This window comes from Protomyctophum bolini (genome assembly GCF_963924005.1).
Source record: "Protomyctophum bolini genome assembly, chromosome: 1".
Taxonomy (NCBI): domain Eukaryota; kingdom Metazoa; phylum Chordata; class Actinopteri; order Myctophiformes; family Myctophidae; genus Protomyctophum; species Protomyctophum bolini.
Window position 1 is genome coordinate 22,112,817 of NC_137862.1, and position 25,785 is coordinate 22,138,601.

General features: G+C 42.8%; 3 protein-coding genes across 3 annotated transcripts; 2 read left to right on the forward strand and 1 right to left on the reverse strand.

Moving 5' to 3' along the window:
- The first annotated feature begins 1,236 nt into the window (after nt 1–1,236).
- On the forward strand, nt 1,237–24,662 carry LOC308309850 (endoplasmic reticulum aminopeptidase 1-like). Its single transcript, XM_080755785.1, has 18 exons — nt 1,237–1,256; nt 7,598–8,153; nt 8,867–9,005; nt 9,277–9,420; nt 10,448–10,568; nt 12,245–12,399; nt 13,046–13,165; nt 13,598–13,729; nt 15,759–15,890; nt 16,473–16,627; nt 17,530–17,612; nt 18,571–18,754; nt 19,310–19,466; nt 21,027–21,214; nt 22,678–22,845; nt 23,076–23,216; nt 23,915–23,996; nt 24,171–24,662. Exons 2-18 carry the CDS (start codon nt 7,612–7,614, stop codon nt 24,393–24,395), a joined length of 2,868 nt encoding a protein of 955 aa, XP_080611911.1. The 5' UTR covers nt 1,237–1,256; nt 7,598–7,611; the 3' UTR covers nt 24,396–24,662.
- Nucleotides 2,355–2,687, forward strand: LOC308319687 (NADH dehydrogenase [ubiquinone] 1 subunit C2-like; the record flags this gene model as incomplete). Its single annotated transcript, XM_080769824.1, has 1 exon — nt 2,355–2,687. The coding sequence occupies one exon, from the start codon at nt 2,355–2,357 to the stop codon at nt 2,685–2,687; it is 333 nt and encodes a 110-aa protein (XP_080625950.1).
- LOC308319691 (transcription initiation factor IIA subunit 2-like) lies at nt 5,532–5,852 on the reverse strand (the record flags this gene model as incomplete). The annotated part of the gene is made up of 1 exon (XM_080769836.1): nt 5,532–5,852. The coding sequence occupies one exon, from the start codon at nt 5,850–5,852 to the stop codon at nt 5,532–5,534; it is 321 nt and encodes a 106-aa protein (XP_080625962.1).
- Nucleotides 24,663–25,785: the final 1,123 nt, after the last annotated feature.

Consider the following 25,785-nt stretch of genomic DNA (forward strand, 5'->3'; position numbering starts at 1 on the left):
GGTTAGATAACTGTAGGTTATAGGATAACCGTGGTTATTTAACCATAACATTTGCGATAGATACGCCGGGTGCCGGGTGGCCCTTCTCGCTTGCTTTTGCAGAAGAACCTGGGGTGAGATATTTTTTCTCTATCTTCATTAAGGGGCTAATGTTTCTTTGTGAATTCATCTTTGCGTCTTTTTCCATCTCCGAGGTCCCTGTCTTTCCGATCTTGACTTCTCTTCAAGATAACCTTGGAGAGTCCAGCAAGTTTCCCTCCTGCTTGAAATGAAAGAGGATTTGCGTCTTCCTCCATGTCAGAACTTGATGGTGTAGTAGCATAGCAGAGAGACAAATGGCTGCAATTTGAATGACAAATATTATATTTGCATATCACTTTCATTAAAAACTTCATAAAACTGTTCAGATACCCAGCCATAACTCATAAACCACTAGCCGCACACAAGAAACAAAACACAATGACACCAAGGTAGAAATACTGAAAGAAAAACCATCATCATAATTATTGAAATTCAAGGAGGTACAAAGGAGAGAAAAAAACATATACAGTGAGGGGAATAAGGGGTGGGTGAGGGGGATTCATATTTTACGGGGGCCAGTTTCGAATTGCAGCCGTCCAGAAGGAGTCAAGGGATTAATGACTGTTGGTAGGGCGTTCCACATTTTGGTGGCATACGTAGGAGCGAAAATAATTTACTCCCTTGTTTGTGCCGAATCTGGGTTGCACATCTTATAACTTGTAAACCCCATTTGTCGAAGTCCAAAACTGTTACTTTTCAAAAGTAGCAAAAGTAGCCATTTTTATAGACGTTGCTTCACTCGAATGACGCCACATTTCGAGCTTGCGGAGGATCTGCTACTTTTGATACTTTTGTGTGAAGCTGTAGTAGTATGAAATAGGCAGGGTGTTACGGAGGGATGTTTCTACCGACAGCAACGATATTGAATGCATCCATTTTATTTATTTGGGTATAAGTTTGGGTCGTGGGCAGACACCAAATTTATATTTTGAGTCTCAAGCTGAATAGGTTTGGTAACAAACCCCTGGATTAGTCATTGGTATGCTATAATGGTGGTGGTCATAGTAAGAACAGTAGCTACATGGTTAAACCGTCATGCAGCTCTGAATGACTCTTTATCAGTGTGGACACACTGGACAGGGAGATAATAGGACAGGGACTATTTCTCTCACTGCTGTTTTGTATGAGCACCTATACCTGGCACTTCTCTTTATACTGGATCAAGCACCGCACAGGTGAGTTATAGCTACACTATTCTCTACTTTCAGTGATGTTAATCGGAGAGATGTACAAATATAACCAATTGGACTCAAAGGCATATGGTCTGTAATGTATCATCATTTTACCCCTCCTATATTCAGCTATTAGTGTAGATTCCACAAACATTAAATTCCCATTGACAATGAGCAAATAGACATGTTACAATGATGTACTATGATAAGAGCACCCCTCACTTCACACAGGTGTGATTTTTTTGTTTTGAAATGTGATGAAGACTTGGAAATGTTGAGTTCCGTCAGTGTATGATCCATCTTTTTCATCTGGGCATCAGGTGTTCTTTAACTATTTTAAATTAATAACATATTCTTGTTTTGGTAAACAAAAGGGAAAAAAAATACTCCTGGTGCAATGTTACTCAACCATTACTGTAAAGTTGCTCAGTCAAAATTGTACTTGAGTTTAAGAAATTAAAAAACTATTCAGAAAACAAAATCAACTCAATAATAGTGAAAATATTAGATCTACAAGCTCACAACACATCACCTCACAACTTGTGGTGAGCTTGTAGATCTGCTATTTTCACTATATTTGTAATAGGGCATATAAATGGTTAATTCACAATGTGCTCAAGTTGTACAGAACCAGGCTGATCAAATGGGGTACTGTATACTGTAGTGTATACCTATAACAGGTACCCCATTTTGAACAGGCATGGATCGGGGTACCTATAGATAAGTAATTGCTGAAGAGGCGCTCTAGTGAAGCCTCAGCGGGAATAGAGAACCTGTGTACAGTATTTGAATATTATATCTATTTCCTTGTGCTTCATCACGATTACGCCTCACAACGCGTTGCTTTACAACTCATTGTGGACTGTCATCAGAGTGGCCTCTCCAAGTTACTCTGTGCCAATTTCACCTGCATGCGCATTGCACAATAATAGCCCGTGCAGGCAACTGTGGGTACCCAAGTAGTGATGTTGTCAGTGACTGATGTCATCATATAGGCCTCAAAGTACAGGTTCTGACCTCATAGTACCGTCATCATAGGGGTAAATAGAGGCACGATGATACCAGACGACAATCAAGAGTAAATACATTGAAGTTGGAGTCATGGGGCTGATCCCAGACGAGGGGAAGGCTCTGCCTCCCCCCGGCATCGTGAACAGGACGTCTGTGTGGCTGGGTCTGTGTGGCTGGGCCTCGGCCATGCTCCAGAACGCCATTAACAACAGACCACCACTCAAATCAGGTGCACATCGTCAAGTCCTACTAGCAACCATTGGTTGGTTTATTGGCTACTATGTTACGAAATATGAAAATTACACCTATGCCAGACTCGACAGGGACATGAATGAATATATAAGACTTCACCCCGAGGACTTTGCAGAGAAGAATAAGAAGACCTTTGCAGAGATTGTGGAGCCTTTCTATCCAATACGCTAAGCTTGGCGGATGGCATAACAGAGGACCATCCGGCTGCTGTGTCCCTTTTGTGAAGGCTTTGTCACATATTGTGCTTTGCTTTGTCATGTTTTTAATAAATATTTTAACCCGAAGAGAAGATGAAAAAAAAAACAAAAAAAACATCATAGATGAATCTGCGTGTGTCCATGTGCAGTGTACTTTCAGTGTATATTTCTGAGGACCAAAGTTGGTCGGATCAGTGGTAGCTAGGCCAGAACCGGTATGCAGAATTGTTGTAGTCACTGTTGCCGACAAATGTAGCTTGAGGCAATATGCCCTGTCCCAAATTCAGAGTTCCACACAGCAAGTGCTCTGACAGGTACAGGTGCATTATAGATATGCCCATATTTGGTCAGACATCACAGATGATCAACGTCATAGACTGGCCTCATAGAACTATGATAAACGGATACTGCACGGCAGTCGCTAGGATTGAGACTTGTATTGTTAACAGCAAACCAAAACAAGGACTGAGAGGGTGAACTGGGCAAGCTATACTCGCCCAGTATAACTCAATGTATGACATGACCACAGTGGGGTTGCAAGCAGTGCGGTGGAAGTTATGTTATGAGGGCGAATAACGCCTGTCGGAAACGTGTGAGGACATCGGCTGTGAAGAACAGGCCTATTTCAGATGTGTGGACTGATCATCAGGCGCAACCCAATCTTCTCCATTTGGGTCGGTCCAGTGCCAGGGCTTCAGTCAGTGAGAAGCCAAGTTGGAGTAAGCATCAATCCATCGGGTGCAGGGGGCACCGCGGGGGAATTTCCAGCCGGGGGATATGTGTGGACTGCTCTGTAAACATTATGGATGAAGGGACCCGTGACGTGACCCATTGGTTTACTTTCTAGAGACCCGTTTTGAAGCCAATTTTTATGCAAATTCAAATCCGACATATTGGAACTTGTGGACGAATGCTATTGGCTGGAAGTGCGGGTCTACACTTGGTGGAACCAGTCGAAGCGCTAGAAACATACCCTACTTTATCATTAATTATAGAATGAATTGCACCAAAATGTATTAAATGCATATCATGGTAATCCATGCGTCCATCTTCTACCGCTTATCCGTAGTCGGGTTGCAGGGGCAACAGCTCCACCAGAGTGCTCCAGACTTCCCTCTCCAGAGAAACATTAGTGACTTCCTCCCATGGGGGATCCCAAGGCCAGTGAGTCGATGTGTTGCCTACAACTGTGCCTTGGTCTGCCCCGGTGTCTCCTTCCAGTGCGACGTGCCGGGAGGTGAAGAAGCAGCGACTCGACTCCGTCTCCGAGTCTCTCTTGCGTGACTGAACTTCTCACCCTATCTCTAAGGGAGATGCCAGCCATGGTTAGCCAACCATCGAAGAAAACTCATTTTGGCCGCAATCTTATTCTTTTGGTCATGACCTGAGGGTCCTTCATGGCCCAAGGTGAGAGTAGGAACGAAGATTGCTCGGTAGACAGAGAGCTTTGCCTTCTGGCTCAGCTCACTTGAATGGAGTGAACTGCTTTTGCAGCCAGCAGAAGGGCAAAAAGTGTCATCTGGGCCACTAATGGGAACTGCGCACCCTTAAGTGAATCACTTCCTGCGCTTCAAATCCAACGGAGCAGTACTGCTCCACAACAGCACCCGGTTAGCAGTGCAGCCACAGGGCAACCACCAAGTAGAGAAATGCTCAGCCCTGTCCGAAAAAAGAGCATACAAGACTTGGTGTCGCCTAGCAACAAAGTCTCCGATTTGGTCGTGATGTCATCCCGACAACAAACCAACCAAAGTCAAAACCAAGTCATACCATCCACAGACTCAGTCAGCGTAACATCAGCTGACCACCTCCTCAGGCTTTAGGATCAAAACACTACACTCTCCAGAGATGGGATCCAAAACTCATATTATGCATTGTTTACAGAGAGGAATCACCCCAACGATCTGAAGAGATTGTCAGCCGGTCTAATACAAATAGTGAAAGTAAACAATGGTCAGTGTTGAAGCAGTTCATTGGCACTTTTTATTAGTAGTTGCAGAAGCAAGTTGGCAGTTTGTAATAGTTAGGATATTCAGTAGGCCACAAAAAAAAGGAAAACTGCTAGTCAACGAGCAGACCATGTATATATCCGTCCTTCATATTGACGTAATTCACATTTGACATGTATTTAACATTTTCATATATTTGTCACATGGGCAGAGAAGAGAGCATTACAGAATGATTCTCGCACTTCATTGGTCCACATGATGGTCTCCGTGGACTAGCACCCAGCTGCTGGAACACTTCAAGCAGGGCAAGGTATGAAGAATACCTTGGGGAGCGCATGGGAGACAACCTTGTATCCGCTGACGAAAGGACCTCATGCAGGTCGGTGACTATAATGCTTCCATCCAATACACTGCAGAGTTGACGTCTGGCAGATAATGGGGGCTGGATCCTTCTGTAGCCACGTGGGATGCAAATTCTGCTTAAGATGACTGGCTGTCGGTAGCTAACCACCTGGGAAATGGATTGGTGGCATACTCAGCATCCATGCACATCATCCAGCTATGTAACCGCCTCAGCCATAAAAGGAGCAGGTGTTAGTAAAGATTCTCCCTCTCCAATTTCCGAAGCTATTTAAAGTTGCAGTGGTGATCATTGAAGACACCTTTGCTTGGTGGTGAGCGGAGGTAATCTTCTGTCTTGGATGTGTGGTGATGCTGTCACAGTGAAGGAAGGCTACTTATACTCATATAGCCCATACCATGTGCTCTGCTTGTCGTTGGAACCAGTGGCTAACACATTTAAAATATGTAATGAATGTACTTAGACTTTTCATTACCATCAGATATTTAAAATCACACTGAACCCGGGTTTAGTTTTTGGTTTTTGGTTCACCGTCACAAGCCACAATTTTGACTTTGTCCACCCTGACAAGGCCAGTGACCTCTTTGAACTCCACGTCGTTGAGGATAAACGTCCACACGTTTTCGACAAATCTGTAGGTGTTCAGCGACCCTTTGAAGTTAACCCTGTTCCCAACTCGATTGGCCAGCGCTGTGTTGATGGCCTTGTCAAACTGCAGCTGAACCTGATGGGCTAAATCCTTTGTTATCTTCTGGGTCTGAATAAGCTCGTCCAAGCTCTCCTGAAGAGTGATCCCCAGTGTTGTACGTCTGTACGACTGATATGCCATTGTGAGTCTTACTTCACTTAAGGTTATCCTTTATATATCTGGTCTGCTCAAACTCTACATCTGCGACCTTTGAGGTCTGTGGTTCGCTTTATAAAGGAAATAAGCTATGACGTGACGTGATGTCACCAGCTGTGCCCATCGCTTTACATAGACAATAAGCTGTGACGTGGCGTGATGTCACGCCGTGCCCATTATGGAGTGTTAGCCATGCCCATGAAATATGGAGTCCAGGCCAGACTATGTCAGTACTCTTACATCATATGACATCAGAGTAGGCTACTCCAAATATGGGCCCCTGATGGTTGTTTCGTGCACAAAATGCACTGACATCAGAGTCAGACACAAATAGAAACGGTTGCATAACCACACCGAATTGCGTGTATGTGGACCCCCGGGACCCCTGATACACCCCCAAATCACGGCCCACTCACTCATTAGAAGGAAGTCAACAGTCACCAGAAGCAGGGACTTGTGTTTTCATTGAATCGAACATGGTTAAAATGGAGAAGGTTTATATAGGGAGTCTATAACATGCACTGATGTCAAACACAACATCCGCTCATATATGGAGATCTCTGTATCTGTCTGTCTCCCTTTTATTCCCATATAACGAATTAACGAGATCTCTATCTGTCTGTCCCGGATGTCAACGATATAACAGAGATTACATGCATTTTCAGGGATCTCCATATATGGGCGGATATTTAAAATAAAATGAAACAGTCGCAAAAATCACAATCGTGTAAAGTGAGCGGCACTCTTATCATCATACATCACATTCCGTGCTCAGCCAATCAGCTGAGCTCATTTGAACAGACACACAAAGCTGTGCATACGAGCATGCCACAAAAAAATAAATCATACCCGTGTGAAGTGAGGGGCGCTAATAAATCTAACTTATGTTGATTAGGTGATGTTGTTGGGTTGCCATGGCAGAGGCTGGGATTTCTACAGGTGTGGGGACATAGGGTCCACTGGCAGAGCCTGACCAGAGCCTTTTGTGTCGCTTCTGGACAACCGTGTATCCGACCGACTCAAGGTTAGGCCCGATGTGGAGTCAGTCGGATACCTGTCCGACTGATCTTGAGATACACAAAGGACATATACAGTATGCACACTGACACGCTCGTACACAGAGATGTAGCACAACTATAGTAAAATGTTAATTTCACCATTGAGAAAAAAATAAACTAAGAAATGTTTCTGGATTGATGAAATGTCCCATGAGGTATTTGTTTTAAAATCCTTTTCGATAGTGGTCTTGTTCCTTCTTCTGGTATAAGACCTTATACCTTCTTATAGTCTAACTACCTTATATGACCTAGTCTTTCAAACAAAGATTACTGATAGAGGCATGAGTCTTGTCATCAATATGCAGTATATTCCTCTCCTTTAAACAATAAATCATCTTGAAAGGTTGGGTCTACCTGTTGATGAGCAAAGTGGCCTCCGCAAAGCAAGAATTCCTGTTCTGTTCTTTAACTACATAGAAGTGTCTATTTGTTTGTCTCTAAATGTTTTGATGAATTGAACAATGTGGACCCTGTTGTAAACAAGTGTAAGGCTTAATTGGGTCGTCCACTCACAGTTAACAGTCTTTGTATTGAGTTTGTGCTTGAAATGTACTGTAATTCTGCAAACTGTTAATAAAGATTTCAATCAATCAATCAAAACCTCATGCATATTTACTCAGTCAACCTACAGGATGAATATAACATTTCACTTGTATGTCTTCCTTCTCCTAGATCAGGCTGTAGTCATGTTGTCTCTGTCTGCAGTTATGTGCCTGAAGCTGCTGTGTGCCTGGGCTGATTTTAATGTACAAACGGACACAGTCACCCGAGCGACCCGGCGTCCAGAGGAAGCCTTTCCGTGGAGTCAACCCCAACTTCCCACCAGCGTCAAACCCGACCAGTATTTCCTGTCCATCCACCCTGACCTTGGCACGGATTCCTTCACCGGCCGCGTTCACATACTGATCACGGTGCTGAATGACACCAGGCTCATCGTCTTGAATAGTAAAGGCCTGTCCATAACGGAGGCAACTCTGCAAGACGTCACTGTGTGGGGGACGCTGCTCCACAGAGACACTGCACGACAACAGGAGAGGCCCGCGAGAGATCCTGTGACCCTGCGCATGTTGGAGTCTACGGGTACCGAACAGCTGGCTCTGCTCTCGGATGTGCTTCTCGTACCCGGGTGCAAATACAAGCTCTACCTCTCTTATTATGGAACGTTTTCTGGAGGCTACTCTGGAATCTACAAAGCCTCCTACCGGTCGCCCGCAGATGCCTCTCCCAGGTGAGGAAGATTCCATGACAACAATTGAATTTAGGTATTTAGCAGATCTGTCAGTCTGTGAATCAACTTAGGATCTCTCGATAGCTGGGAGGGAACTCGTAAAGATTTGGCTCTTGATGATAAGTTTCAGATTTTTGCACAAACATATCATGCGTAAGGCGGCCATGGTCAGCAACGTCCCTGCATAAGGTTTTCTAAAAACATCACAAACTATTTGGGCTCGTCCCCTAATGGTCAGTTTGCAATGAATCCAATATTAGATTAGTATACCCCAAATAATTGACAATATCTTCAATGGATTCTGTTACTATGGTATAGGCTATACTAAATAATATAATATTACTCCCCATCTCTCCCCATTTCCTGTGAGCCTACAATCCTATTACATGAGGACAAATTTCATTATGTGCAAATATAGCCTACCCTACAGTGACGGGAATAACACCCAAAAGGACTGGGGACTAAATAATAAATTCATCATTGTTACTAGAGTTTAGTATAGGAGCCATGATTTAAAATCACCTTGCTGATGGCTGTATAACAAAAAGCATTTTACCCTTTCTACATTTGTATGTGTATGTGACAACATATTTCCTTAAATACAAACCTGTGGTAGAATAGTTGAAATAGAGTTGCCTCAATTAATATCACATCGCTAGTGTTTTACCCTGTTTTTCTGCCATAATTTTTGTTTTTGTGTTCTATATACCTAGATATATCGTAGCCACTCAGTTCGAGCCCAGCTCTGCCAGGATGGCATTCCCCTGTTTTGATGAACCCAACAAGAAGGCTAAGTTTTCTCTGGCAGTGGTTCGACAGAGAGGGCACGTAACCCTTTCCAACATGCCAAAGGTGTGGAATAAAGATTTGGTTTGGTTAGAGACTAGAGCAAACTTTTCAGGCCCCAAAATAATTTGAACTGGTGACAAGCACTTGGAGCATGATTGACATTTTACAAATGTGCTGATATCCGGGATAATACTGTATGTTGGTTTGTTTACTGTTGAGTGAGAAAACAATGTTGTACATTCAACTAGTCCTCATGTTTGGGAACCACTATTCTAATATACACCTATCGCTATCGGCTCACGCATCATAAAGTTGTTTTTCTCTCTTCGTTTAGCTTTACACAAAGGTCCGTGAAGACGGCCTGGAGGAAGACTTCTACCAGACCAGTGTGAGGATGAGCAGTTACCTGCTGGCCTTTGTGGTCTATGATCTGTGGTCCTACTCTGTCAACTCAGCAGAGACAAAGCGAGGAGTCAAGGTGAGGTCAACAACATTGGTGCTGGCCACCTATAGGCTAATCCAGCCTGACAGGCAGCGTGTCGTGGGTTCACTCCGATCCAGACGACCTTCGCTGCTTGTCACTCCACATCACTCTCCCTCCATTTCCTAAAAACAAAAAAATCACACCAATGTGAAGTATGGGGCGCTAATATATTAAAGTAAAACTCATGTTGATTAGGTGATGTAATGGTGATGTAAAACAAACGGTGCAAACACAAACATTAAACGCCATTAACAATAAAGAGACAATATGACGTAAATGTCACATTATGACGTACATTTTCCCTTCATTGTCAATGCGTTTACAAAACAAGCATTGAACTAGCGCCCCTCAAAATAAATAAACATTGGTGCCAAAATCTGATATTGTTATATTGTAATATTGTCTGTCTGACAGTGACAATATTTATTATAATATATTTGAAGCCTCACTGTATGTAATCTTTTTTTAACCCATTTAGGACTGAGGCCGATTCTAAAACGCCTTCTAAAATAAGTTTTCTGAAAAACTTAAAATATGTATTCAAAATGTACAAAAATGTTATGCTGCTATATACTGTACATAGCGACAAGAACCTCAAAAGGGGTTCCCTTCCTGAAAATCTAATGTTGTCGGTATGGTAGAGTATATTAATACAATATAACTTATAACTTGGTCTCCCTGCTCTTCTATTGAGACATTCGTGTCAAAGGTCATGTCTCACAGGACACAGGATCTGACACGAATTTTGACCTGATGGTCAAGATTCAATTCATCCCATGAGCAAGCATGCAGGCTCTGTTAGCTCAATTAGCTCTTATTTCATCATAGAAGAGTGTCACACAAAAATAGTGCAAATAGTGCTATTTGCACTATTTTAAAATGTTTTTCATAGAATCATATGTCCACAACAATGGACGTACAAGGTCCACATGGCCCCGAATCCGTGATATCACAATCACAGTTGAGAAATGAACTATTAATGAATGTCATCGTCGTGTCACCATGCTGTGTGTTGCTGCAGGTGTCTGTATTCACAGCCAGCCACCAGGTGAACCAGACCCACCACGCCCTCCACACAGCTGTGGACATCTTGGACTTCTATGAAGAGCTTTTCCAGATCGCCTACCCCCTACCAAAACTAGGTACCTGATAAAGTATTCACCTACCCCCTTCCAAAACTAGGTACCTGATAAAGTATTCACTTACCCCCTACCAAAAGTAGGTACCTGATAAACGATTCGCCTGTCCCCTACCAAAACTAGGTACCTGTTAAAGGATTCGCCTACCCCCTACCAAAAGTAGGTACCTGTTAAACTATTCGCCTTCCAAAACTAGGTAGATACCTGATAAAGTATTTGTCACCACGGAAAAAGACAGATTTTCTATCAAATACGTATGCCATGAAACCTTGATGTTTTATATTATTCACATTCCTGAGCCAACAATCCAATATTTGACTAATTGACGTGAATAGGAGACCAATCTTAACAAGAGCAGGCAAAGCTTCATGGAGTGAGTAACCATTGTTTCTCAAGCATGTGGGCCCGGGGCCCACTGGTGGAATGGAAGTTAAAGATGAGATAAATAGGAACTTTCAAAGTGTATTGATGCAAGCTGGAACACAATCGATTCACTGATCATTAAATTCTCACACACACGGGGCACGGTGGCACAGTTGGTAGTGCTGTCGTCGCACAGCTAGAAGGTCCTGGGTTCGATTCCCACTCGGGGCACTGTGGGCACTGGCGGCGTTTCCTCCTCCGCGTCATCAGTGCCCATACCTGAGGTGGCGTTGGCGAAAGGGCCTTTCTGTGTTCTCCCCGTGTCCCCTAGGGTAGGTACCCTCACAAAAAACATAATAACTTAGTAATCCTGGTCTCTAAACTGCCTCCCCCTGGCCAGCCGGGGCGCCTGATGGAGGGGAAAGGAACTGGTTGGAATAACGTGTTCCTTCCACACGCTACGTCCAACCAGGGAAACTCCCCCCTGTCAGGTGTCAAGGAGCAACTTGGACACTCAGGCATGAAGGAAGCATGAGTTCAAGTCCGATGCTCTCCCCATGTCCCCCATATATGGAGAGCCCAGGATCACATTAGATAATTGTCACAGGGGTGAAAAATGGGTTACAAAATCGTGGGCTAAAAATTATAAAAATAAAGGGGCGTGGTTAGGTACTATAGTCACAATGCCAGATGGGTGAACCCAAGGGTTCATGTCAGTTCTAACTTTTCAAATAAAATACATTTTGCGATCAATTGTCAAAGTTAAACTCAATCAATTTGTATTACTAGCCCTTACCCGTTGTGAGATATTTGCCCCATCTTGTGGCCGCGGGGGGTACTGCACCCAGGCGCATTGCCCATGGGATCGTGTGGTGATGTAAAAACAATATTTGTACAGTAAATATGACAGTTGCGTCTGTAAAAAGTCTTCTGGGAGCGTTAAGACCTCCATATAATCATGGTCCATGCCTGTGTGAAAAGTGGGAGTGATTCGTGCAGTCAATGATGAGATAACGCTCTGTCAGTGACATTCAGACATTCAGACATTCGCTGAATTATAGTATGATGATGATATTAATTGCAATCGCAATTAACGTGTGTGTGTGTGTGTGTGTGTGTGTGTGTGTGTGTGTGTGTGTGTGTGTGTGTGTGTGTGTGTGTGTGTGTGTGTGTGTGTGTGTGTGTGTGTGTGTGTGTGTGTGTGTGTGTGTGTGTGTGTGTGTGTGTGTGTGTGTGTGTGTGTGTGTGTGTGTGTGTGTGTGTGTGTGTGTGTGTGTGTGTGTGTGTGTGTGTGTGTGTGGCTACTGTGTTTGTAGACTTGGTGACCATCCCAGACTTTGAGGCCAGTGCCATGGAGAACTGGGGTCTGGTGATGTTCAGGGACTGGTCTCTTTTCCACCAGGACCACAGGGATGGCGTGAGGGACCAGTTCTTGGTCAGCCTGATCACTGCTCATGAACTGGCTCACCAGGTACACGCTCTACTGAATTAATAAATACAAAGAAACTGTACAGTACGAAACAATCTAGAATCAAGAAGTGGTTTAAGAAGACTTTAGTAATTCTGCTAAAATAACTGACTAATATTATTTAGCCTTAGCTAAAAAATAAATTTCAATAGTAATCGTTCAAGGTTTATTATGATCCTTAGGTAAAAAATTTTTTTTATTAAATTGATTATTCATCAATTGAAATGTGAAATGTTTGCCTTATATAGGTTTTCAATGGTACCCCAATGTTCAACCCCTGAGCATGGGACGCAGACGTTGTTGCCTGGATCAACGACTCCAGGTCTGCTCATGAGGGGCGTGACAAAAGCAAGCGTAAAAAAAAGCTCAACACAATCCAGGTCTAGTCAGTTCAGTTGCGGGCGTGTGCAGGAAAACGAGCATGCGAGCAACAATTTCACAGGACTGCGCCCATGTAAATACACTTGTGTTGTCGTCCCTCAACTTCTCCACTCGTACAGAAACAGTTATTTAATTTATTACAACTCATAATGCAGTGTAAGTTAGTACAGCTCTGACAAACATGACAACTTGTTCACTCAGGTGGACATGTGTAAATTATTTTATGACATGAGACGTTTGAGAAACACTGCTTTGGTTACTTTGGCAGTGGTTTGGCAACCTGGTGACCATGCACTGGTGGAAGGACCTCTGGCTCAACGAGGGTTTTGCCAGCTACCTGGAGCACGTCGCCCTCAGACACATCAAACCTGACTGGTGTGAGCCGGCGGTGAGTTGGCCTTTCGCAACCGCTCTTTAAATGCCGATCAAAAGCATTTCCACAGCAGACCGACAGCGTGTCCAGTTACAGAAATGACCTAAGTTACGCATGGTAACGCAACTACTTTGGCACGTTCAGAAACGTACTTTGTGCTCTCTAGATACCTTTAGATACCTTATTTCCATGGACAGAATATTTTACAAAGGTAGCAGTCATTCAGAAATAATGTACCTCTCTGTACCTGGTAGTACCTGGAGGTTGTAGCTCCGGCCCGGGAGCTTCAGGTCCTTATGCCTGGTGGTAGTAACTGGAGGTTGTATCTGGAGGTAGTGCCTGGAGGTTGTACATCTGTGCTAAAGTCTTTTCACTGTGTTTAGACCTGTTTATCAAAGCAAACTGACATCACCATGTCTGTCTGTCTGTCTGTCTGTTCTTTTGCAGGATGAACATCTGCTGATGAACACCTTAAGGGCCCTAGACAGTGATTCCATGTTGACGTCTCACCCCTTATCCCTCTCTGTTAGCAGCTCCACGCAGATCAAAGAGATGTTTGATGAAATCTCCTACTACAAGGTTTCTCTCTATCTGTGTTTCACTCTAGGCCCAAGGGCTTAAAGGAAAACATTCTATCATCAATAAGAAATTATCTTTGGCCTAGCTGTGTTGAATATGTAATACATAATCTAATATAAGTTCCCTGCTCGTTATGGGCAGAGTACATTTCTAAGGATTGCATAGAGTACATTTCGATTGGAAATGAAGAATTTAATTGATGTCTGCCAACCAAGCTATATCTACAAATGTATTATTTATCAGACTACCAAATGAAATCATTATCAAAGCATCAGTTGCAAGTGTCTATTTGAAACACAAATAGTTATTTTGACTGGGTAGTCATATTTTGACAGCAACAACTGCCTGTCATAATCTCACCTCCCTCACTATCTAAAGTATTCGACAGTAATACTGATTTTGTATTCATCGTTAGGGCCTCAAATCATGCCCTAGAAAGCACTAATGTCTATTTAAAACACAATTATTGTGTTACCTAATTATTGGCCAGTATTAAGATGTTGATATTCATTTTTGCGAATTCAGTGAGCACTTACTATGAGACCTAGCAGATCATGTCTGTCTGTCTGTGTGTGTGTGTGTCTGTCCCGCTATCCAAATATGGAGTGTGTTGCATCAGCAAAAGGGGGGCACAAAAGGGGCCAGGTCCACTCAGCTCCATATATGGGCACAAAAGGGGCCAGGTCCACATATACAGTAACAGCGGGACAGACACACACACAGACAGACAGACAGACATGATCTGCAGGGTCTCAGCTGCGTTCGCTTCCCGCGTTTGCGCGTCTTACTGGTGTATGTATGTCAGTGTCCTCTCTTGTTTAAGACCGTAGCCCAATCAGGGACCAGCATCTCTGGCAACGTCATTATTGACAGCTAATGAGGGACCAGTTCCTGGTGATGCCAGTGGTGATTGGTATCCACTGGTTAGATTTCCATTGGTGTCCACTTGATTGTCACCGTTGTATGTCTCCAGCTTGACTCTGTTTACCAGTAAGACGGATGCGTGCTTGTTGACGGCAGAATGCTGGGCAAGTGCTGGCGCTTTGGCAAGGGGTGTCAGATCAACATGGAATGAATTCTGTACTCGCCATATATGGAGCATGTCTTGAGTGTACAGTGTTTGAATAGGTCAGATCAACATATGGAATGTCAGAACAGGTCAGCTCCATATATGGAGATCTAAGGGTGGTAGTGGGGACATTCTTTTGAGTGTACAGAGTTTGATGAGGGCCCAGGTAGGGCCGGGCCTTAATTTTCGGGCCTGTTGAGAACTCTAGTTTTCGCCGTGTGCTGGGCGTGGCTGCACTAATAACTTTGGGGCAGGCCCGTCTAGAGTTTGAATGGACAGGTATAAATAAGTCAAAAGGGAGACATCGAAGAGGAAGGATGGATGGGGAAGGATCAACATATATATCAACATCAACATATATCCATATATGGAGATCTAAGGGTTTGAGGTTTGAGGTCAGATGTAGAGTTGCTGGCCAATATTGATCAGGGATCTCCATATATGGGCGTAACTGCGACAGCAGGTCGCATTTACTATGAAGTCCAGGGATCTCCATGTCACGAGACCTGGGCACCATATACTATATGGGAGCTTTCCCATGTCTGGGGATTTTGAGTGATACACTGATGGACAAAAATTTACGATTTCATAGTAAATTCGACCTGTGGTCGCAATAAAGACATGACTGGTCGAGGTTATGTTACTCTTTGAATGCTACTTTTTGAATGGTTTTCGAATGAGTTTTGCCAGTGGCTGTACGTTGTGTGACCCTGCAGGACCTCAGCGTTTTTTTGGATACTGTATATATATGGTCACGATGTGGGACCATTATACTGTATGGAGATATGATGTCACGATGCGTGACCATATATGGAGGCGTGGGTGATTAGACGTGATGTCATGATGCGTGACCATATATGGAGGCGTGGGGGGTGACAGACTAACGGATTAACGGGAAATGCAACTTTTCATAGTAAATGCAACCTGTGGTCGCAACAAACATGTGTGTCTTCGTTTCAGGGGGCTAGCATCATTGCTATGCTTAACGCCTACCTGTCAGACCCTGTGTTCATCTGTGGAATACGCCACTACCTGAAAGAACACTGCTACGATACTGCCACGCCAGATGACCTATGGCGAGCAATGACAGAGGTACTACTACCTGTCCTTCTGCCCTATGTTAAATGTTGTTGTGGAGTCATACTCATAGATGCTAAGATCTCCAATCCTGTAGTGTTGCCGGGAACATCCATAACCGGGACTGTTTACATTGCCAAAGCACACATGAAACATGATGCATTTATTATGATTAAAATTAAATTAAATAAATATAAGGGAATAAAGAGATGTGTAAACAGTAGTGGTGTAACGATACATTTTAACAGCAATACGATACGTATCACGGTACATGGTTGACGATACGATACATGGACGATATTGGTTCATTATGGCGATACGATACGATTCAATGATTTGGAAGTTTCTAGCTGTAACTATTTGGCAGCAGTCATTGATTTCTCACAGTTTATTCTTCATATCCATGAGTAGAACTACCAGGATCATTTGTTTATTTTTGGAACAGTTCTTATTTGATGCGATATATTAGAAAAGTCTATGGAAATTCAGAATGGGGCAAAAAAACATCAGACTTTGGTGGTCTATTAGAAAACTAGCGTGCTTTTAAAAAACGAATAGTTTCAGTAGAAATCACAGGCCTAGCTCTTTCCTTCACAGGCTGCCCAGAGGAGAAACATGACAGTGGATGTGAAAGCTCTGATGGACACATGGATAACCCAGAGAGGCTATCCGCTGGTGACAGCGTCTGTCCGCGGTGCTTGGCTCTACCTCCGACAATCTCCCTTCACCATCTTAGCACACAACGACACAGAGTAAAGCAAAACAACAGCAATATATTCCTTCTCTCATCGTCTGAATCTCTCTCTCTCTCTCTCTCTCTCTCTCTCTCTCTGACTACCTTGTTTCTCTTCTTCTCCTAGACTATAGTCATGTTTTTTGAGTGGTGCAACAACTCCAAGGAACAGCAATGTCTGTGTTTACCTATGTGACGTTAATGTGTGTGTTAATGAGCACCAGTATGACTATGAGTACCAGTAGGGAGATAGTGCTGCCCTGTTGCCTGCTAATGAGAGAGAGAGAGAGAGAGAGAGAGAGAGAGAGAGAGAGAGAGAGAGGAGAAGGGGGGGGGGGGGAGAGAGTAGAGAGGGGAGTTGCACCACTCAGTTCACACGGGTGTGATTTTTTCAGTTTCTCACTGTTTGGGTCACTTCGCTCTGTTTGTCACTAGACTGGAATCAATTGACTTTGCCAGGTTGAACAGACAGTCTCTGTCTGGTGGAAACCCCATAGGCCTACTGTATGTGTGTGTGTGTGTGTGTGTGTGTGTGTGTGTGTGTGTGTGTGTGTGTGTGTGTGTGTGTGTGTGTGTGTGTGTGTGTGTGTGTGTGTGTGTGTGTGTGTGTGTGTGTGTGTGTGTGTGTGTGTGTGTGTGTGTGTGTGTGTGTGTGTGTGTGTGTGCGTGTGCGTGTGCGTGCGCGTGTGCGTGCACGCGTGTGCGTGCGCGTGCGTGCGTGCGAAAATTAGCGGTTTTGGAGTAGGTGGTCTTTAGACAATGATGACACTGTCTAAAATTTTGAATAGAAAGAAATCCAACACACAGGTACTGTGGAAGGCCTGGTGACACGAGGTTAGTGTCTGTCTGTCTGTCTTTCTCTCTCTCTTGTCTCTCTTTCTGACGTGGAGAATAACATGTATTGTGTCTCTGCTGCTGTAGCGCTGCTGTATGGCAGATCCCGTTTACTTTCTACACCAGCAACTCCTCGTCTGTCTTCACCCATCTGATGAAGGGCAAAGAAGGTCATCTGTTTTTCATTTTTAACAAATCACCATGCTGTGAAGTGTCATGTATACTCCAGAACTGAAAACAATATAGTCCACTTTGTATTCATTCCTGTGATGGTTGCAAATTGTCATGTTGGTGATATTCTGTATCCGTCTGACAAACTGCACTAAAGTCCATTTACTGTCCCTTAAAAATTAGTTGTGAAAATCTATAATTATAATACTTTGTTGATATGATATCAGCGTATTTAGCAATCTCTCTAAACCTCATCACTGTATCGAGGAAATGTAGTGTTTTCACTACGTGCCAGTAAGTTACTGGCAAAACAATTAGCATAACTTGCTGGAAAGGCAATGGGAGATAAGTTGAGACATTAGACATTTGGAAACAACTTGTGTATGAGAAAGTCTCCCCCAGCAGTGTATTCAAATACTAAGGGTAGCTCTCTTTATAATGTCTAGAGTATGCAATTTCTTATCATACACTGACACCCCTCTACTCAAAGAGATTTTATAACGATATATTGAAAGAGATATCCACACTTGAACGATGAAACACACCAAATGAGTGCTGATGTTACGTGAAGTAGTAAAATCACCCTTGAACAAATTGACTTCATAAGCTGTCTTGAACTCTATGCAATTCTTCGTTTTGATCAGCTTTCAGAGCTGATCTGCATTTACTAACGACCATGAATCAATACCGCCCCCCATCTGGTGGAGTCAGGTTACCTGAACTGAACAGATCGACTCATTGTATTTACTTGAGGAGTACCTGTACCATCTATGCTATATCGGGGGCAAAACAAACTTGCTGCAAGCTGATGTTTTATGTAGGCCTATACCTCAATTGTATTTATCCCCCTAACATTGATGGCATTCTGTAACGTGTCCCTGTATTTAGTAAGAATCTGACACCCTTTTCCACCAAAAGAACTCTCTCTCTCTCTCTCTGCCCCCTCCCCATCATCAGAGGCGATCCAGCTTCCAGAGCAGGTGGCCTGGATCAAAGCCAACGTGAATTCCTCAGGGTTCTACAGAGTGTCCTATGACAGCCTCACGCTGCGAGCTCTGGTCACACAGCTGCAGGGGGGCCAGTCTGTCCTCAGCCCTGCTGACAGGACCGGACTGATGGACGACACCTTTCATCTGGCCAGGTACCGTACACCCTGGGATTTGAACCCTGGTCTCCCGCGGGGAAAGCCAACATCTTAACCACTAGCCTAAAGGGGAATTCCTGCCTCTGCTACCTCTGCACATACTCGGTCATATTCTGGGTGTTGATTTACCGAACCTGAGCGCCCCTATTCTGGGCGTGTCGCAATTAGCAAACATTCTGTAAAAACAGGTGAACGTTCAGAGAAAATAGCAGATCTACAAGCTCACACAATGCATCGCGCTGCGGCTCTTTGTGAGCTTGCTGAGGGTATGAAGTATCAGCTAGTAACTGATTATCCAACTGACTATCCATGCAATATCAATAGTAGTGTGTTTGATTACTTCTCTGTTCCTTTCTAGGCCCATATATTATTTCATGTAGGCTATACAAAATCTAATAATTTTGTTAACAACACTGTAAAAACGACTATTTATTTACGAGCCCTCGAGTAAATCACAAATCATTAAATCCTCTTCATTTGATTGTTTTACCTTCATTCACTCAGGAAGTAAAACTTTAAGCATGTGTAAACTTGTTGTGTGTTTATCCACAGACAAGGATCAGTGCGGTACAGTGATGCTTTCACCCTCAGCATGTTCCTCCTGGTGGAGGAGGAATACTTACCCATCACTGTATTCATTCATAACATGAGGAACATCATCATCAAGATGTCCTTTGCCAGAGAACCCTGCATCACTCATCTTCTTAAGGTAACAGGGACGTAGCTGACCATTTGGTTTCCCTACTCGTAGGATATTTGTGCTGCCCCCCTCCCGACGAGAGCGCTGCATTTCCTCATTCAGATCGGCTATTTTCGCTGTTTGTGAGGACGCACACACGGCTGCTCGAAATTTGTTATTATGAGGGTCGGCTTGGCACTTTTTGGCACATTTTGTTGCCCCCCACTCGGCGTGTTGCCCTGCAGTGCGTATTGTGCATACACGTAGCGACGGCACTGTAACGTAAAGTTAATGATGAACACACACACACACACACACACACACACACACGTCCCCTTTTTTATTTGGTTAAAATAAGTGTAATATTGTGATAGTACTCATTATTAGTGAAAATGCATTTTCTGAAACTGATACTGAAAATGTATCCAATCAGGATAGAGAATGCAGTCAGGATACAGATTAAACAAGTGGAATGGCAATGGTAAGTAATGACACAAAGAAATGAGAAGACAAAATTGGAACTGGAACACTATCAGAATTAAGCTCATACATATCTACTCTGTCCTGATTGGCTGAAATTTGAAAATGTATTTTCTGTTTATTAAAGAGCTGGAGAGACTGGTAGACCACTGTTACTGAACAAACACTCTGTAGCAATGATTACTATCAGAATATAGTGATTTAACCAAAAATAAGTTTTGTTTTAATCAAAAAAATATCACTTATACGCTACCTTCAACCGGTCCTGTTTTTCCTGCCTAATGTTTAACCAAATTAATAGGTTCAGATCCCTAAAAGTTGGTTCGGAACTGGAACCAAGAAAATACTTTTCTTCTTACTGTGAAGTGGGAACCAAAGTGGGCGTGTCACTATTCAGGTTGGAAGAAGATGCAGATATAAAACCATCATATAAAATAATAATATGATATAAAACCATCATAAAAAATAAAGATCAGAACCAGTTCTAGAACCAAACTTCTTTACAGCAATAGCTCAGCGAGAACTTTAAAAAAAAGTTGGTAGGCTTAAGTGTTGACTGACTCCAAAACAAAGCTACCAGAACTTAATTAAGGGACAATAAATTGGAACAGTTAATAATAAATCCCTATCCCCTTTTATGCATCTGTCACATTATTTTGGTTTCTCTATTATGTCTATTTGAAAAGCAAAATTGGTGACCCTGAAAAGGAACAGCAGAGAGGTCCAGTGTATTTTATCACTATAACAAATTTGCAACCCACCCACTCATACTTTCCATCAAACATAAAGGTTCTATAGCTTTTTAATAGCATTCCTCTGATATTTAGGCTTGTTGTATTTAAACAGTGTTCAGATTTGACATCACAGTTTGATTTGGTAATCTCTCTCCAAATTGGTCCGACTGATGCAGACGGACCACTGTTTATGGGCAACTTTTTCGATTCTGCATCCAGGTCCTATTTTAAGGGAGTTTAGGACATAGAGATATTAGCCATGTTCTGCACCATGAGTATGAATTCATGCCTTCTGGTATGGTACATGGTAGCCAAGTCCAAGTGCGTCTGAAATAGATTCAAATACTCCTTTGCACCACTATGTTCTGTTCTGTAGCAGCACCTGTGGTCCATGTTGGGAAGGCAGGCATTGGCCCAGCGCTGGGAGGACACCGGCTCTCTGGCTGTCCAGAATAAGAGGAAGAACCTGCTGGAGGTAGCAGTGCAGGCGGGCCGCTCACACACCTCCGAACAGGAGGCCCTGCGTCTCTTCCACTTCTGGATGGCTAGAGATGGAGACTATCCGTAAGCAATACTCACAAGAACGGTGCTTCTTGCTTATCCAGTGGTGCTTGGCAGCAAACCACAAGCACTAAATACAGCATTGGTAATCAAATTATACGTTTATAATTAGTGTAATTAAGTGTAAGTGTAAGCCTCAGACAACTACCGTATTGGTATATTCATAACGGCATGGCATATCCTATATTCAAATTGGCTAATGCATGGGAGTGTGGGTGGCGCCGAGCGGACCCACAGCCTCTGCCAGAAACAACTGGCAGAGTTTCTCAAAGTATATGGGCACAAAAGGGCAGAGACAGACAAACCACTATGAGTCAGACATATTGGCTGGATCAATGGTGTGACATATAGGTGTGAGGGCCGAACTCAAGGGGCTCCATCTCACGCCAGGAGCCCTATCTCCTTCATTTTGGGATTTAGTATTGTGTAAGAGGCGCTCTATCTTGTGCCACCGTGCACCTAAATCCTTAAAACACCTAAGCTACCCATTACATTATGCATAGGTGTGGTTTGGGTGTTACGCAACTTAAACCAATCAGTGTGCCAGGTGCCATCCCCTTTAAGAGATATATTATCCATAATCCAGAATGCCCTGGATCTTGCCTTATGGAAGAGCAAAGCGTGCTGCCTGGAATACATTTATTTTAGATACAGAGGGTTGTTTTGTGTCCAGTATCTGACTATTCTGCCATCCACTCCACGGCTAACACAGCTGCAAGTTGCACTAATTCACGGAAAATGTACTACTGTATTACTTGCGGATAAAGAATGGCACACGATCGAGTCCCTTGTGATCACCCCAAATTAAATTAGCATTATGACTTGAGTTGATGTTGATTTCAGTGTGAATCACATGCCTGATCACATCACTGGACTGACCTAGAAAAGTAGCCCACAGAAGCTCAGGCTTTATAACATGTCAATTATACCGGACGTTACAAATACAATTACATACGATACGTACAAAACAATACCATAGGTACAATACCTAGGTTACGTGTGCTGATTTTTGGCTCGGCACAAATTCATATTCATTGGCACGTTTGGCAGCTATCAACTGCTGTGCACTGTTACACCATATCTAATTTAGAGTTTTAGACACATTCATAAGTCATAATTCTGCTGTGTTCCCTACATGATGTATGCCTCCACCTGGTGGTCAAAATGAAACAACAATGTTGTAACAATGCTGTTAACTTGTTAGATATATACTGTCATGACGCCATATGACTAATGCAGGGTATCTCCTTTTATGAATGGAATGCATTTTAATCCATTTATTTCTATCACAAATTAAAATAACGGTTATAAAGGACATTACATAATGAATAAATGAACTAAAGACAAGTATCATGTTTGATTATCCAAGACATAAATAATTGTTCACTCTTATTGTTCAAATGTTGCATGTGTATACATGTATGTATGTAGACTACTGTATGACTATTTTAACCATTGTGACACAGACTGCCTTCCAGTCTGCGGGGGCTGATATTCCAGGTGGGGGTGATGAGAGGGGACGATGTGGAGTGGACATTCCTGCTCCACAGATACTGCAACTCCACATCCAGTAAGGAGAGGGCCCTGATGCTGGCAGCGCTGTCTCGTACCTCTGACCAGGAGAAGATACTGTGGCATGTATACCTCTATAATATCTGTGTACTGTCATAGCTCAGTTTTTATTTTGCAAGAAAAGAGTAGTCGTTGAAATTAACACTCGCACATGTTATTTATCTGAATGCTCTGTGTGTGAGCATTTGCGGATCTGGATGCTTACAGCTTGACACTGTGAAAAATAAATAGAATAAAGAAATGTGTTTTTACAAGATGGAGATTTGTGTGTTTTCCTACTATTTTCCATCAGGTTGTTGAGTAATTCTCTCCAGAACCATATCATCAAGACACAGGACTTGGCCATCATCGTGGACATTGTGGCAGGTCGAGCGAGGAGCAATGAGATCGCCTGGACGTTCCTGCAGAAACACTGGGACCAGCTGGTAGAAAAGTAGGCATCATCTGATTCTTGTTCAGGCTAAATGTTGCAGCATTAATCCATTAACCCATTTAGACCTGGTGCAACGTATACGTTGTTATACCTTTGAATCCGGGAGCTGTGTGTCTAATGAGTCATTCCTTTACATGTAGCAACATTTATTTTTTATTTTTTAATAACAATTAAAGGTTTTCAGAAACCTTAGGTTAGCTGTTTTTAGAATCGGCTGATTTTACAAAGGCCTTCTAAATCGGTACTTCTCAAATTTGAGTAGGCCTACTTCTCTTTTTTTTTCATAACAAGGATCACCAAATTGGCCGCAAACCCCCCAATCTGAAAATATTTTGTGCCAGGGACCCCCAGACTTCAAAAGCACTTTCAAGATGTTTTTTTCCTGGTGGCTGGGAACTACTTTCTTGTAGAAATAGTTATTGTAATTGTAGTTATTAAGAATTGTTTTAATTGGGACGGATGTCTAGGACTTTCATGTTGCCATATTCGTAACAATTTTAAAAAGCAACAAGCCACGCAAAATACTCAGTAAACCTTGACCTCTATAGCATGCGTAAATGGTCATGAATAAAATGTTTCCCCAGCTCATTACTTCAACTTTATTCGACATTATTTATTTATTAATTAATTTTTTTGAGCAATGTATGTAATGTATCTGCAGTAAACTGACTATTTATGTTGTTTTATTGTTTCTAAAGGTTCCCCTTGGGTTCACCCTATCTATCTGGCATCGTGACTGCTACCACATCCCATTTCAGTTGTACCGATAAATATGATGAGGTGATTGATATATTTTTATAAAATGACATTTTTTTATAAAAACTTAAACCAATTCATTTAAAGGTTTAGAATTGGACTGCAAGTGTTCATCTGTGTGTGTGTGTGTGTGTGTGTGTGTGTGTGTGTGTGTGTGTGTGTGTGTGTGTGTGTGTGTGTGCACTATTTGTACATTAGGTCTATGAATTCTTTGTGATAGAAAAGAGACTGGACCAACTCCACGTTGTCAGGAGAACACTGGAGACAGTCAAGGCGAACATCCTTTGGCTCAAAACCAGCAAAGTGGCCATTCAGACTTGGCTGCAGAATACCTACATATACACATTTAAAACCTGTCCACTTTGCAAGAAGGAATACACCTACCACTTCAGATGGGGAACAACTTTTCATATCGATGCCTAGGATTTCAGCTGTCAAGCACCTGTGAAGTGATAGGTGATAGATAGTTATTTATATTAATAAGTTCAAGAGAAAGTCATGCCTACACACCAGGAACTGCAGTTAATACAACTTTATTTTCTGTGATTTAATCCTATTTTTCATCAAGGCCTATATTCCATTATATTTATCATAAATCATATTTATCATTAATTTGTCTTCTTCATTGCTACGCAGCAGCTACGTACAGTATAATTGTCATTTGGAACTGTCTACCATATGAATATTAAAGTCACCATTGAAACTAGATGGTCAGCGGAAATAATAATGGACAGAAAGTGGTATTTAAAGGACAACTTTAGTTTTTTTCAACCAAGGTTCATGTTTTAGTTTGCTATTAGAGAAAGTAAATAAATATGATATGAAATAAAATATCAAGACAATTGCATACCAGAATTAGTAGAGGAGGAAGGTATATGGGAGACTTCAATCCGAATACTGCAGTGGTTTTCAACGTGTTAGGACCACTGGACCAGGGGGGTTCCCATATCAAATCAAATCAAATCAAACTTTATTTCTAGAGCCCATTTACAAAGACCAGAAGGTCAACCAAAGTGCTGTACACGATCATGAGGCAAACATACAATCAACACAAGTAGCATAGCAAAACAAAATCAAAGCAACACAAATAGTACACAGGTTAATTAGGTCAAACATTGAAAGCCAGGGAGAAGAGATGGGTTTTAAGTAAAGACTTAAAGGCCTCTAAGGAGCGGGCAGACTTGATATGTAGGGGCAGACAGTTCCAGAGTTTGGGGCCGGCCACTGAAAAGGCACGGTCACCTCTGGACCTGTAATTGGAATTGGGCACAGTCAGGAGCCGCTGGTCAGCTGACCTCAGGGCCCTGGATGGGGTGTAAGGGTCCATGAGTACCGATAGATACAGGGGGGCCAAACCGTTTAGGGTTTTAAAAACAAATAATAAAATCTTGAAATCAATTCTAAATTTAACGGGAAGCCAGTGGAGGGAGGCAAGGATGGAAGAGATATGATCGAGCGGCGGCATCTTGAACAAGCTGCAGACGTCTGAGGGAGGACTGGTCCATGCCTACATATAGCGCATTGCAATAATCGAGCCGCGATGAGATAAAGGCGTTGGATGACTCTCTGAAGGTCAGGTTGGGAAAGGTAGCCCTTGATCCTGGCCACAAGCCTAAGTTGATAAAAACTAGTTTTGACCACGGAGCTGATCTGTTTATTAAATTTAAGGTTGTTGTCAAACAACACACCCAGATTTTTCACTGATGAGTGGATATTAGCACTGAGGGGTCCCAAGGTGGCAAGGGACGGGGCTGACTGCTGGCCAAAAATGATTATATATGATTATGTTTTGGGGTGGGGTCGCAACCAATGG

Coding starts and splice junctions, on each gene's coding strand:
- LOC308309850 (XM_080755785.1), top strand. CDS start 7,612: ATGTTGTCTCTGTCTGCAGTTATGTGCCTGAAGCTGCTGTGTGCCTGG. Junction 13,166..13,597: donor CTGACTGGTGTGAGCCGGCG/GTGAGTTGGCCT, acceptor GTTCTTTTGCAG/GATGAACATCTGCTGATGAA. Junction 17,613..18,570: donor TCTGATGAAGGGCAAAGAAG/GTCATCTGTTTT, acceptor CCCCATCATCAG/AGGCGATCCAGCTTCCAGAG.